This window comes from Puma concolor, chromosome E3, assembly GCF_028749965.1.
Source record: "Puma concolor isolate L17-30 chromosome E3, mPumCon1.1.hap2, whole genome shotgun sequence".
Taxonomy (NCBI): domain Eukaryota; kingdom Metazoa; phylum Chordata; class Mammalia; order Carnivora; family Felidae; genus Puma; species Puma concolor.
The window spans coordinates 16,622,183-16,637,666 of record NC_141682.1 but is presented as its reverse complement, the minus strand read 5'-3'; the positions used below and the strand labels follow the sequence as shown (position 1 = coordinate 16,637,666).

The following is a 15,484-nucleotide window of genomic DNA, read 5'->3' as shown; positions in this document are numbered from 1 at the left end:
TATTGCTTTTAACTTTAGGTTTGTTTTTATTGAAAAAGTAGTTTTAAAAACTTAATTTTTAAAAAAAAAATTTTTTTTTAACGTTTATTCATTTTTTTGGGACAGAGAGAGACAGAGCATGAACGGGGGAGGGGCAGAGAGAGAGGGAGACACAGAATCCGAAACAGGCTCCAGGCTCTGAGCCATCAGCCCAGAGCCCGACGCGGGGCTCGAACTCACGGACCGCGAGATCGTGACCTGGCTGAAGTCGGACGCTTAACCGACTGCGCCACCCAGGCGCCCCAAAAACTTAATTTTTTAACCTTTCACTATATATCAGGTGCCGTCCTAAGTGCCTTAAACAGTTTTACTATAGGGCTAGATATGTACTTAAAAATATACAAAAGTAAGGGATGCCTGGGTGGCACAGTCAGGTTAAGCCTCCAACTCTTTGATTTCCGCTCAGGTCGTAATCTCCTGGTTCATGGGTTCCAGCCCCGTGTAGGGCTCTGTGCTGACAGTGCGGACCCTGCTTGGATTTCTGTCTCTCCCTCTCTCTGCCTCTCTCCCGGTCTCTCGCATGCGTGTTCTCTCTCTCTCTCTCTCTCTCTCTCTCTCTGTCTCAAAATAAACATCTATATATATACATACACACACACATAAAAGTAAAAGCACAGCATAAGGAATATAGTCAGTGATACTGCAACTGCATTGTAACAGGACAGATGGTAGCTACACTTGGTGAAAATAGCATAATGTATACATTTGTCAAATCACTAGGTTGTATAGCTGAAACTAGTGTAACATTGTGTGTCAACTGTACTTAAATAATAATTATAAAATACACACATGTGAAAAACACAATACAGGTGTTACATGAGTAAAGCTGTGTCTCTTCTACCTTAACTCTTCCCTCCCTGAGAGATACCACCATCAATACTTATTAATTCTAGGACATTTTAACATACAGTAAAAGAAATGTGGGAGAAATTCCAACTTGTTTTCACAAATGCCATTTAAACTATATTTTTGTCCTATGCACTTATAAGAAAAATTACATGTACTAGTATAAACTTATTTTACCTGTTAAATATGAGTTTGCTGCTTTTTAATCTTTGAAGGATTGAAAAAGTACTTTTATATTTCTTGATCATTATAGAAAAGGTATTGTTAATATTATATTTGTGTAATATTTGCATATTTGTAAGCTTAGATCATTCAGAAGTCTTTTTATTTGGTTTTTAGCTATTTGTTTTTACCTGGTTTTTAGCTAATATACAGTGTTTTTAAAATTGAAAACATTTTATGGAAAGAAAATTGCTGTGTAATGGTTGTTGATTTTTTTTTAAAGCCACGTACTCTTTTTATTATTATTATTATTTTAATCTTTATTTATTTTTGAGAGGGAGACAGCGTGTGAGCAGGGGAGGAGCAGAGAGTGAGGGAGACATAGAATAGGAAGCAGGCTCCAGGCTCCGAGCTGTCAGCCCAGAGCCCAACGCGGGACTCAAACTCATGAACCGTGAGATCATGACCTGAGCCGGACGCTCAACCGACTGTGCCACCCAGGTGCCCCGGTTGTTGATTTTTTAAGCAAAAAAAGAAAAAGGTTGCTAATAAACATTTGAGATTTAGAGTAGTATTATTTCTAAAGCACCATAGTTGAATAAGAATAGTAATTTAAGGGCACCTGGCTGGCTCAGTAGAAAGAGCATAGGACTCTTGGTCTCAGGGTTGTGAGTTCAAGCCCCACATTAGGTTTAGAGATTACTTAAAAATAAAATCTTTAAAAAAATAGGAATTTGTATTATTGTTATATAGAATATTCAAGTTCATCTCATGAAGCAATGGGGAATTTTCATCTTCTGAGATTTTTTCTTACCTCTTATTTAAATTCCAAGTCCTCTTCCTTAACACCTTGAGGTCGCTCTCTTTTCCTACACTTGCTTTGTGGTGTCCGTGTCCTTAAGCAGGCCTGATAAGCAAATTGAAAATAGTCCGTAGAAAATCATGTAGTGTTTCCATAGAAATCTCCCAGAAAAGCCTCACACCAACCTGTCAACATCTTGACCTTGCTTTGAAGCATTAGATAAGATCCTAAGCATTTATAGTAGCCATTTGGAATCCCAATACAGGGGCGCCTGGGTGGTGCAGTCGGTTAAGCGTCCGACTTCAGCCAGGTCACGATCTCGCGGTCCGTGAGTTCGAGCCCCGCGTCAGGCTCTGGGCTGATGGCTCAGAGCCTGGAGCCTGTTTCCGATTCTGTGTGTCCCTCTCTCTCTGCCCCTCCCCCGTTCATGCTCTCTCTCTGTCCCAAAAATAAATAAACGTTGGAATCCCAATACATTATTGCTCCTAGCATGATCTAGCAAAGGGCAGAAAAGAGCATTTATGTGCAGATCAGTTAAAGATCAGAATTATAAGGAGTATGCCATAATAACCCTGGCCAGAGATGATGGTCATCAGTTGTAAAAGGGAGTGTGCAAGAAGAATGGGACTGGACTCAAAAGGCTATATTCTGTATCACTCCATAAATAAGACATTTTGGAAAAGGCCAAACTGTAGGGATATAGAACAGAGGAATGGTTGTTAGCAGTTGGAACTGGGGAGAAGGGTTGATTACAAAAGGAGTGGGAGATAACAGACTTCCAGGTATGGAATGAATAAGCCACTAATATATAAGATACTGCATAGGGAATATAGTCAATGGTATTATAATAGCCTTATATGGTACTTGGTGGTGGCTACACTTGTGAGCATAGAGTGACATATAGACTTGTTGAGTCGCTATGTTTTACACCTGAAACTAATGTAACAATGTGTATCACCTATACTTCAATTTTTTTAAAAAGGGAGTTTAAGGGAGTGAAGGAACTGTTTCATATGGTGGTAGTTACATGACTTTATGCATTTGCCAAACCCCTGTAGAACTATGCCAAAAAAGTAAAATTTCACTGTATGGAAATTTGAATCAAAATGAAGAAGATAAAAGCACACAGCTTGTCATTGATTGGGTTTTGTGAGATTAGGAAGAGGATAAGTCTCATCCAGGTTCTAATTTTTTTTAACTGAAGTGTAGTTGACATACAATATTATACGAGTTTCACATATAACTTAGTGATTCAACATTTATATACATTATGAAATCACCCTAAGTCTAGTTACCATCTCTCACCATACAAAGTTATTACAGTATTATGACTACAGTATTACAGTATTATGACTACATTCCCTATGCTGTATTTTATATCTTCTTGTTCATTTGTTAATGGAACTTTGTACCTCTTAATCCCCTTCACCTATTTCAGCCTTTCCCCCCAACTCCCGCAACTACCAGTTTGTGTACTGTATTTATGAGTATGTTTTCTGTGTTCTTTGTTAATTTGTGTTTTAGATTCCACATATAAGTGAAATTGTATGTTATTTATCTTTCTCTGACTTATTTCACTTAGCATAATACCCTCTTGGTCCATCAGTGTTGTCACAAGTGGTAAGATTTTATTCTTTTTTTATGGCTGAATAATATTCCTGAGCATCTGTGTGAGTGTGTCATATATGTATAATATAACACATAGTTATATATGTATACAACACATGTTGTATATGCATATGTACACCACATCTTCTTTATCTGTTTTTCTACCAATGGACTTAGGTTGCTTCCATGTCTTTGCTGTTGTAAATAATGCTGCAGTGAACATAGGGGTTCATATATCTTTTCACATTAATGTTTTCATTTTCTTTGGATAAATGAAGTGGGATTGCTAAATTGTATGGTATTTATATTTTTAATTTTTTGAGGAACCTCTACACTTTTCCATGGTGGCCGCACTAATTTGCATTCCCACCAACAGTGCACAAGGATTCCCTGTTCTCCACATCCTCACCAAACTAGCCATTCTGACTGGTATGAGGTGATATCTCATTGTGGTTTTGATATACATTTCCCTGATAATTTGTGATATTGAGCATCTTTTCATGTGTCTGTTGGCCATCTGAATGTCTTCTTCGGAAAAATGTCTATTGAGATCCTCTGCCCATTTTTTAATCAGATTGTGGGTTTTGTTTTGTTTTTGTGGGTTTTTTTTTTTGTTGATGTTTTAGAATTCTTTATGTAGTTTGTATATTAACCCTTTATCATATAGATCATTTGTGAATATCTTCTCCCATTCAGTAGGTTGCCTTTTCATTTTGTTGATGGTTTCCTCTCCTGTGAAAAAGCTTTTTAGTTTATGTAGTCCCACTTTCTTATTTTTGCTTTTGTTTCCCTTGCCAAAGAGACAGATCCAAAAAAATTGGTAAGACTGATGTCCAAGAGTTTACTGCCTATGTTTTCTTTTAGGAGTTTTATGGTTTCAGATCTTACATTTAGATCTTTAACTCATTTTGAGTTTATTCTTGTATATGGTGTAAGAAAGTGGTCCAGTGTCATTCTTTTGCTGTAGCTGTCCAGTTTCCCGAGGACCATTTGTTGAAGACACTATCCTTTCCCTGTTGTATATTCTTGTCTCCTTTGTCATAGATTCATTGATCATATAAGCATGGGTTTATTTCTGGCCTCTCTATTCTATTCCATTGACCTATGTGCTTTTATGCCAGTAGTGGACTCTCTTTTTTACTATAGCTTTGTAGGACAGTTTGAAAACCAGGAGCATGATACCTACAGCTTTGTTCTTCTTTCTCAAGATTGCTTTGGCTATTCAGGGTCCTTTTGGTTCCTTACAAATTTTAGGATTATTTGTTCTGGTTCTGTGAAAAATGCCATTGGTATTTTGATAGGGATTGTACTTAATCTGTAGATTGGTTTGGGTAGTATGGACACTTTAATAATATTGATTTTTACAGTCCATGAGCATGGACTGTCTTTCCATTTATTTGTGTTATATTCAGTTTGTTTCATCAGTGTCTTCTAGTTTTCAAGTGCAGGTCTTTCACCTCCTTAGTTAAGTTTATTCTTAGGTATTTTATTCAACCAGGCTCAAATTTTTTAAATCATGTTTTCAGGTTATATACACCTATATACCTTTCCTATAAAAGACTCTTAAACATGCACTTTTAGATATTTTTAAGTATAAAAATAATTATATGTATATGGAAAATTCTCAAATAGTCCAGAAGGTTATACAATGAAATGGAAAATTTTACTCCCACCCCATGCCCAGTCACATTCCCCAGACATTACCACTATTACAGTTCATTTTGTGTGTGTATTTATGGTACTGCTCTGTACGTGCTTTTTCTGCATAATTTATTCCAGAAATTTCAATATATCAGTGCATGTAGATCTACTTCATTCTTCTTAATGATTGCATTCTATTCTGATTTGGGATATTCCAAATTTATCCAACCAGTCCCTGTTAATGGATATCTAAGTTGCCTATACCAGGGAAAAACTAGAAACAAGGCGCTAATAAATATTCTTGTGCATTCAACATGGTGCACTTGTCTAAATATAGCTGCCTGTAGGACATAGCAACTAGTACAATTACTGGGCTGAAAGGCCTACACAGATTAATTTTGATACAGATGATGATGTTACACTGCCCTCTAGGGAGATTTGTAATCCCACTAGCAAGCATTTGGGAGTTAAACATGCACTTAAAAGTTCATGGTTAAAGTATAGTTTGTGACCTCAGTCAAATTTATCCTTTCTGACAGCATGTTTAGTAGAAATTCGGTTATAGATTATAATTAGCAAATTATGTGTCAATTAAATTTGTATTCTTAGGCTTTAGTGAGAGTTAAACTTGATTCTAAGGTTCATTTAGAGGTAAAATAATTTTTTTAAAGAGAGAACTTATTTCATTTTCCCTGTATATTTCCTGCTTATTTATTGTGGTAAAGTATATATAATATAAAACTTGCCACTTTAATCATATGGAAGTGTACAGTTTAGTAGTAGCATTAAGTCAATTCACACTGTGTTGTGCAACCATTACCACCATCCATCTCCAGAACTTTTTCATCTTTCAAACTCTGTGCCCATTAAACAATAACTTTGCATTCTCCTCTCATCTCAGCCCCTAGCAACCACTATACTACTTTCTTTCTCTGTGAACTTGACTACTTTAGGTTACCATGTATATTTTTTCTATGTCAGAAATTGCTTTGGAGGAGGGAAAAACACATAGCAGAAATAACAAAGATAAGCGTATGAACTCTGTGAAAAGATGTTCAACATCACTATCGTTAGGGAAATGCAAATCAAAACCACAATAAGATATCACCTCACACCTGTCAGAATGGCTAGAACCAAAAAGATAAAAAAATGACAAGTGTTGGCGAGGATGTGGAGAAAAGGGAACCCTCATGCGTGTTAGTGGGAATGCAAATTGGTGCAGCCATTGTGGAAAATAGTATGGAGTTCCTCAAAAAAATTAAAAATAGAAATGCCAAGGGAAATAGGAGGTACAAGGTTTCCAGTTATGGACTTATTCAAGTCACAAGGATGAAAGGTACAGCATAAAGAATATAGGGAAAAAGAAAAGAAATACCATATGATCCAGTAATTCCACTACTGGGTATTTACCCAAAGAAAATAAAATACTAATTTAAAAAGATATATGCATCCATATGTTTATTGCAGCATTATTTACCATAACCAAGATACGGAAGCAACCCAAATGTTTATCAACAGATGAATGGAAAGAAGGTGTGTGTGTGTGTGTGTGTGTGTGTGTGTGTGTGTGCGCGCGCGCATATATATATAATGGAATATTACTCAGCCATAAAAACGAATGAGATCATGAGTGCTTGGGTGCCTCAGTGGGTTAAGCATCTGACTTTGGCTCAGGTCATGATCTCACAGTTCGTGGGTTCAAGCCCCACATCAGGCTCTGCACTGACAGCTCGGAGCCTGCTTTGGATTCTCTGTCTCTGTCTCTCTCTCTCCCTCTCTCTCTCTTTCTCTGCCACTCCCTTGCTCGTGCTCACTCTCTCTCTTTCTCTTTCAAAAATAAATAAACAGGGGCGCCTGGGTGGCGCAGTCGGTTAAGCGTCCGACTCCAGCCAGGTCACGATCTCGCGGTCCGTGAGTTCGAGCCCCGCGTCGGGCTCTGGGCTGATGGCTCAGAGCCTGGAGCCTGTTTCCGATTCTGTGTCTCCCTCTCTCTCTGCCCCTCCCCCATTCATGCTCTCTCTCTCTCTCTCTCTCTGTCCCAAAAATAAATAAACGTTGAAAAAAAATTTCAAAAATAAATAAACATTTAAAAAAATGAATGCAATCTTACCATTTGCGACAACATGGGTGGACCTGGAGAGTTGTGCTAAGTGAAATAAGTCAGAGAAAGACAGATTTCACTTACAGGTGGAATCTGAAAAACAAACAAATGAATGAAGAAACAATCTTTTTTTTTAAATTTCATTGATTTAAGTAATCTCTACACCCAATGTGGGGCTTGAGCCCACAACCCTGAGATCAAGAGTCACACGCTCCTCCAACCAAAGCTCCCAGGCTCCCCAAACTAACAGTTGTTTTTTTTAATTTTTTTTTAACATTTATTTATTTTTGAGAGGCAGAGACAAAGCATGATCAGGGGAGGGGCAGAAGAGAGAAGGAGGCACAGAGTACAAAGCAGGCTCCAGGCTCTGAGCTGTCAGCACAGAGTCCAGTACGGGGTTTGAACCCACAAACCATGAGATCATGACCTGAGCCGAAGTCAGACACTTAACCGACTGAGCCACTCAGTCTCCCCAAACTGACTCCTACTAAATACGGAGAACAAACTGGTGGTTGCCAGCAGGGAGGTGGGGGTGGGGATTAAGAGGTACACACTTCCAGTTATAAAATAAATAAATCACAGAGATGGAAAGTACACCATAGGAAGTATAGTCAATAATATTGTCATAACATTGTATGGTGACAGATGGTGACTATACTTAACATGGTGAGCACTGAGTAATGTATAGAATTGTCAAATCACTATGCTGTACACCTGAAACTAATGCAACATTGTTTGTCAACTATACTTACAACTTAAAGAGCTCTCTTAAGAGAACCACAAGTTACATCTTTTACACTTTGCTCCTGTTGTTTAGATTGCATGCTATTATAATTGAGAGTGAATGTTTTGTGGTATTCCAGGTTCTGTAACAGTGCCTAGAATAGGTACTCAAGGCATGTTTGCTGGATGGATTGATTTTATAAAAATAATGTAGTATGTGACATTACCTGAAAACACTGAAGTCTTTGTACCACTGATGAGACTAAAATTTTTATATTTGTTATTCCCTAGGAGATTTACGTCCTCCAATAGTAGACCTCGAGAAGACAGCTGGTTAAAATCCTTATTTGTCCGGAAAGTTGATCCAAGAAAAGATGCTCACTCTAATCTCCTAGCCAAAAAGGAAACAAGCAGTCTATACAAATTACAGTGTGAGTGATGGGTTTGCTACCTTCATAGTTGACTTTTTTCCCTTTGTTCATAAGTTTATCGTTGAATTTTCTTTTGTTTCAGTTCACAATGTTAAACCGGAATGCCTAGAAGCATACAACAAAATTTGGTGTGTATACCAAACTATCCTTTACTTGGGGAAAAATAACAATTTTAATATTTGTTGGTTCAGCTAACACTTGATAGCAGAGTGAGATCTTTGATCCCTCTTCTTGAAGCTGAATGATCAGAGGCTCGTAAGTTGAGCTCTGCGTGGGATTGCCAAGGGCATTTTGATTTTAAGGACTCCATGACTAACTCATCACGTAAGCTCTCAGATGTTAGAATGTTCTAGACTCTTAAGGTTGGAAGGAACCTTGTAAGGCTATCCAGTCCATCTACTCGTCCATGCTTGAGTCCTTTCTGCAGACCTTCCTGATTGCCTGTGTTTAATTGCATTCCATCTGTGGAAGCTTTGAATGTTAGGAATCAGAACTCATGTCCCTGTGATCTCTATTGTTTCCAGTTTTACTTCTAAGTAAAACTGCCACATGAAAGTCCTGGATGTATTTGAATATATCTGCCATTTCTTCTCAAGTCTTCCACTAACCAGGATTCAAGTTCCTTCAGCAGATTCTCACGTGATATGAGATGCATATGCTCTTACAGAATTTGTAAACTTTAAGACTAAAGAGAGAATTAAGTGCATTTGTTCTTAAGCCAACAAATTGTATTTTAATGATCAATTGTGAGCAAGTATAATTAAAAAGCATATTTTTACCTTTTATATCTGCTACTTTCATGAGAAAGAAAATGATTTTGTCACCAGAATCAGCATAATTTTCAGATACAAAAACCTTTTGTTACTTTATTTTGGGAGGTGATTCATGAAATATAATATTAGCATAGTTTCTTAATCACCTCAGCATAGTTCTCTTTACTAAAAAAAAGTTCCTAAAATAAAGCAGATGTTTATTTCTAAATCTTTTCTCATAAAATGGAATTTCTTATCTATGCTAATGTTTCCCTGGATTATCTTCCCTGTCCTGTTTGTATCATTTCATCTCTTGTCTCAGATTTTCATCTCCTTTGTATTCATATTTCTATTTGGGTGTCTTCCTCTTCCTTCATACTCAACATATAGAATTACCTGGCTCTTCCTTCCCACTTCCAACATGTGTCAGTCACCATAGTTTTATTTAACCTTTTCCTTAGTTCTTTGCTATTGGTTGCTAAGAACTGTGTGTTCTTCATTTGACCTGCATTTTGGTTCTATTTCATTTCCTTTCCCATCTCCCTCTCTCTTGTTGAGCCCTATTTCTAAGTAGCCTCCTTGCTGACTGCCTTCCCGGCCTCAAAGTTATACCTGTACCTCATCCCACACCCGATCCATTACTCAGAAGTTTGTCAAATTGATCTACCTGAGTTCTGCTTTCTCCTTCATCATGTTTTTTCCTTCTCTCTGAAACTTACAGTAGCTCCCTGTTTCTGGTAATAAAGACTTAACTCCTGCCTGGTTTTTAGAGGCCCCAATGCTAGGTTCTGCCTGACTCATCTGAGTAAAAGTACTACCTGCCTTACAACTTTCATTCATGTAAGGCCAGGGCTTCCAAGGGCCGCTTTGGAGCTCCCAACAAAGAGGATATGACTTTGTGTTGGTAAAAAACCTAGGTCCCATTGTCAGGCCCCCAACCCCTTCCTGGATCCCACCTGGGTCATCTGTGTAGATTTTCTTCTTCTACACTGGCTCCAAATTGGGGTTGTTTACTTCCTGCTCATGTCATGTGACAAAAAGGAATCCCGTTTCCAGTAATTTTACATAATCCATGTTTCCCCACCCCTGATTTCCATCAGTCCTGTGTTATTTCTAAAAAGTCTTTTTTTGGGGCACCTGGGTGGCTCAGTCAGTTGAGTGTCCAACTTAGGCTCAGGTCATGATCTTGTGGTCTGTGAGTTCGAGCCCCACATCCGGCTCTGTGCTGACAGCTCAGAGCCTGGAGCCTGTTTCAGATTCTGTGTCTCCCTCTCTCTCTCTGACCCTCCCCCGTTCATGCTCTGTCTCTCTCTGTCTCAAAAAATAAATAAACATTAAAAAAATTTTTTTTAATAAAAAGTCTTTTTTTAATGTTTATTTATTTATTTTTGAGAGAAACAGCACAAGCAGGGGACAGGCAGAGAAAGGGGGACAGAGGATCTGCTGTGCTGACAGTAGAGATCCTGATGCAGGGCTTGAACTCACGACCCATAAGATCATGACCTGAGCCGAAGTTGGATGCTTAGCCAATGGAGCCACTCAAGTGCCCCTAAACATAAGTATTTTTGACCCACTACAATGATCACATCATGTGTATTTTTTGAAGGGTGGCATTTCAAAAATTACACATGGTGTGGTCATTGTACTGAGTCATAAAATACATGGGTTTCATTTAGTTAAATATAAGAACATTCTGAGATTTTCTCTGTTAACTATGCATGTATACTCCGTTCTGGTGCCCTAGCATCTGGTGGTGATCAGTAACTTAATATCACTCAGTGTTAGCAAATAGTTTGAACAGGTTCCATTTCTGACCCTTGATATCCTTTTGCATTTATTGTTGAATTTCTGTTGTACTTTTTCGTCATAATTTTTCTATCAAAAAGTGTGCAGATTTTAGCTTTTCTTTTGGTATGGCACAGTTAATGCCTCTTCCCTGTACATTCGAATCTGTACCATAGGAAGGTTTCAATGGATCCAAGTACTGACACCTCTGTTAAATTAATATACTGCTATGACCTGCCATGGCTTTGCTACTACTTCTGTACAATCACTGGTAATGAATTGGGGGTGTGTGTTCAACGTGGGATTATGTGATACTTCCTAAATCCCCTCAGCTGGTTGAATTGAATAGAACCCAATTTATGCTCCATGTTGTATCTTTAATTTGGATTGTTTTGCCATGTCCATGCCCTCTGAGACTGTTAGAGCTGGGTTGCTTCCAGACTGTGTTGTGTTCTAGCTCTTTCTTCTTCCTCCCTTCTTATGGCCAACTTATTCTCTGCCCCTGCTACTTCTGCCTACTTATGCTGCTTCTGTTGTCTCCCCTATCTTAAACATTACTTTCTTCTCTTATTTCTTCCATGCTCTTTTTCTACTGTTCCTGTTTCTCTCCTTCCTACCTTGGGAACCAGCAGAACATAGCTTTTAGAAACTTCACCATCCCTAGGTACTTTTTTTTTTTTTTTCCTGAAATAGCAAATAGTAGATCCATGTAGTTCCTGGAACCCTGGGACCTTTTGCTCTTCCTTATCCATTTTTATCACTTTCCTTGAGTTGTTTACAACGATTGTAGGTAGCTGGGTAACAGAAACCTAACCTTCCGATAAGTGGGACATTAGAGCATAGTAGAATTCAGCTAAAATGTTAATTCTGCACATTATAGTATCATAAATATTCTGAGGTCAGTTGTTGGAACAGAGTAGATGGCCTTTTTCCTATTGCTGATCATGTGTTGTCCATCTGGTATAATCTTGTCAGTTGTTTAATTGGTGTTGCTATTTCTTCTCTTTAAGTCAAGAGGTGTTGCCAAAGATTCATGAAGATAAGCATTACCCTTGTACTTTGGTGGGGACTTGGAACACGTGGTATGGCGAGCAAGATCAAGCTGGTAGGAAGCAGAAGTCTTTGGAATAAACACTTGTTCCCTAAGCCTTTACTGTTAACGACATACATAATATTTAATGTTTGCTTTTAAAATCAAAGCTTTCCAAGTGTCAGTCTGGTTTTATGGCTAAAGTAGTTTCTCCAGTAATTGATTACAAAAACTACTTTTGTATTGTTTTAACGCTTGAATCTATATTGAAACTTTATGATATACTCATAGGCTACCACATGGCACATTACAGTTTTGTATTGTGTTAACGTTGTGTGTATATAGAATATTTTCAAGGTAGGAGTGTCATAAAACTCTAAATGTATGTTATCTTTCAAAATATATTTCAGTCCACCTCTGGAGGTACGAAGGAGGCTATCCAGCCCTCACAGAGGTCATGAATAAACTCAGAAAAAATCAGGTAATGATTTTGAAAAAGGTTTATGTATTCAGACTAATACAATAAATGGTAGCACAGAATTAAATGACTCTTTTCTGTCACCATTCTTTAACATTAATACAAGTTTTACTCTTTGGATTCTTGAAGTTGTATTGAAACATAACTAACCCATTGTAATACTGTTAACATAACAGTTCTTACTATAAAATCAGTTGTACTTTGAAACTGAGAAACTGGTACTTTGATGCCAGTAAGTCAGCACAGTAGACACAGTCAGCCCTGGATTACCTAACACATACCTGCTTCAGGAACTGTCAACCACATAGTCTTTCCTTTGGGCTGACATCCCTGTCCTCCCCACTCCCTTCAGGAATAGGTGCAGGTCAATGAAGAGAATTTTAACAGCCATCCATTATTAGGAAAGAAAACCTTTGGTGTAGATTCCCTGTCCAAATATAAGTGGCTTTGGACTATCTGGTGTTTTGTAGTCTCCATGTCACTTTTGTTAATATGCTGTCAGACACTGTTAGGAGGACTTAAAAAGGTAGGAGATTAAGTTGTTATTTCAGTAGTTAATATTGTTATTTAAGTAACTAGATGGCCGTGTAGTTTGGTGTCTAAATCTGGACACTTTTGAGAGTGAAAATGAATGCTTTAGTTATTATGCTGGTTCAACAGGATGTAAACTGGGGCTGTCTTGGGCCACCTGGGGCCCTGTTTTTGATAGTATTCTAAGAGGAACATAAGTGATACTAAAGTGGATTTATATGTAAATCCTAGAAGATATAATGAGCATGTTTTTTCCCTCAAAGGCATTTGTGGAATTCCGCAAGGCAAGAAGCAACATGCTTCTCTCTAGGAAGAATCAGCTGCTGTTGGAGTTCAGTTTCTGGAATGAGCCTGTCCCACGGTCAGGACCGAATATATATGAACTCCGATCTTACCAGCTCCGAGTAAGTACAGAAATACCCACCAGCTGTCCTCCCGTGCTCCTGTGAGGAAGCACTGGCAGCCCAATGCCTACCACACAAGTGGACTTTACATTTTGTGATGTGTTTGGCTTAATATTTTGATTGGCTTATTTTATCCCCTGTCCAGTCCTTCTCTTCTTTCTTTTTTTTAATCTTCTTCTCTCTCATTCCTTCTCTTTTGCTAAGCTTTTATTTTTTATAATCTTACACATAATGTTTGTCATTTGACTTTTTTCTGTATAGCATTGCTATTTTTAAGAGGAAAGACCTAAAATGCAGGACTAGCTATAATACAGAGCATCTACTGTAATTGAACTAGAGCAACTACTTCTCTATATAATAAAAATGAGACTGCTGAATAAGTTAGACGGCACCATAAGAGTCAAAAGGAATAATATTTTAAAACTTTCTTGATGTTTCCCCACTAAGTGACTACTAGAAAGAAAGCCCCAACTTGTTGGGATGAACACTGGGTGTCATATGGAAGCCAGTTTGACAATAATTATATTTAAGAAAAAAAAAAAAAAAAGAAAGAAAACCCAGATAGCAACATAGCAATGTTGTTAAAAGGAGTACACATCAGTAGATCTTAGTAGTCTAATACTCACCATTATACTGGAAAAAAAATAGTGATGTCCTTGTTAAATTTACTTAAATTGAATTTTTTTTCTTATTTCACCATAAAGTCTGAATGGGTACCAACAACTTAATCATGATTTCAGGACATCTGGAGGATGGGCTCAACTATGGTTTTGATAACCATAATTAGATGACTTACTATAAATATTGTCTTCGTGTATGAAATTAGAATAGAATAGAATAGGACTCTCACTATGGGATAGATATGTGCGCAGTGAATAATATTTTGTTACATTTTTTATTTTGTTATACTTCATTTTTAAGTTAGTTTTGTCATTTGATATTTTTTATACTGCTGTTCCTGTATTTCTTCACAGAACTAACAAACTCAAAATCCAAATCTCTTTTCAGCCAGGAACTATGATTGAATGGGGCAATTACTGGTAAGTATATTACCAAATGGTGACTTTGTAATCTTATTAATAGATTATTTTAGGCCATAGTGTTAATTCAGGAATAAAATCTGGGGATAAAACCATGATTTGATATTAGACTGTTTTGTTTGATGTTTCTGTTACAGAATTTTTCAAACGTATACAAAACTAGAGAGACTAATACCGTGAATCTCCCTGCCCCACCCACCCCCTTCCATTCCCATCGCTTAGTTTCAGTAGTTACCAACACATGGCTGGTCTTGCTTAGGTCTAACTCTCCCAACCCAAATTATTTGAAAGTAAATCCAAACAGCATGTCATGTCATCCATAAATATTTCAGTATATATCTCTAAGAGATAAGGACTCTGTTTTTTTTTTTAATTTTTTTTAATGTTTGTTTATTTTTGAGAGAGACAGAGCATGAGCAGGGGAAGGGCAGAGAGAGAGGGAAACACAGAATCTGAAGCAGGCTCCAGGCGCTGAGCTGTCAGCACAGAGACCCACACGGGGCTCAAACTCCCAAAATGTGAGATCTTGACCTAAGCCAAAGTCGGACACTTAACCAAATGAGCCACCCAAGCACCTCTATTTTTTTTTTTTTTTAATAAAACCCAGTGTTGCATTAAGTAATTTCATATTCTTGGATATTACCTTTTTTTGAAATGTTTTTGTCACATAAACAGCACCACAATGACACAGTTGCTCGGGGTTTTTTTCTTCACTTAAGTAGCAGACTACCAGCTTTTCCCCAAACTGATCCATAGGTTCATCACAATTCCAATCAAAATCCCGGCAGGCTTCAGAAATGCAAAGGACCCAAATAGCTAACACAACCTTGAAAAAGAACAAAGTTGGAGGACTCACAGATCTCAATTTCAAAACTGACTACAAAGCTACAGTAATCAAGACAGTGTGGTACTGGCATAAGAACAGGTATATACAGATCAGTGGAACAGAAGTGCAAGTCCATAAATAAACTCATAAATATGAACCATTTGTACCAAGTAAATTTTCAACACATGCACCAAGTAAATTCAACACATGCACCAAGTAAATTTCAACACATGCACCAAGTAAATTCCATGGGGATAGTCTTTTCAACAAAGGGTGCTAAGACAA

The 15,484-nt window shown here is 37.6% G+C and overlaps 1 protein-coding gene across 1 annotated transcript in view; it reads left to right on the top strand.

Moving 5' to 3' along the window:
* Positions 1 to 15,484, top strand: part of NIPSNAP2 (nipsnap homolog 2) — a 38,107-nt gene that overhangs the window by 7,007 nt on the left and 15,616 nt on the right. The window contains exons 2-7 of the mRNA XM_025923212.2: positions 8,214 to 8,353; positions 8,436 to 8,481; positions 11,901 to 11,995; positions 12,331 to 12,401; positions 13,193 to 13,333; positions 14,342 to 14,373. Coding sequence (XP_025778997.1) covers positions 8,214 to 8,353; positions 8,436 to 8,481; positions 11,901 to 11,995; positions 12,331 to 12,401; positions 13,193 to 13,333; positions 14,342 to 14,373 — 525 coding nt within the window. The remainder of the gene's footprint in view (positions 1 to 8,213; positions 8,354 to 8,435; positions 8,482 to 11,900; positions 11,996 to 12,330; positions 12,402 to 13,192; positions 13,334 to 14,341; positions 14,374 to 15,484) is intronic.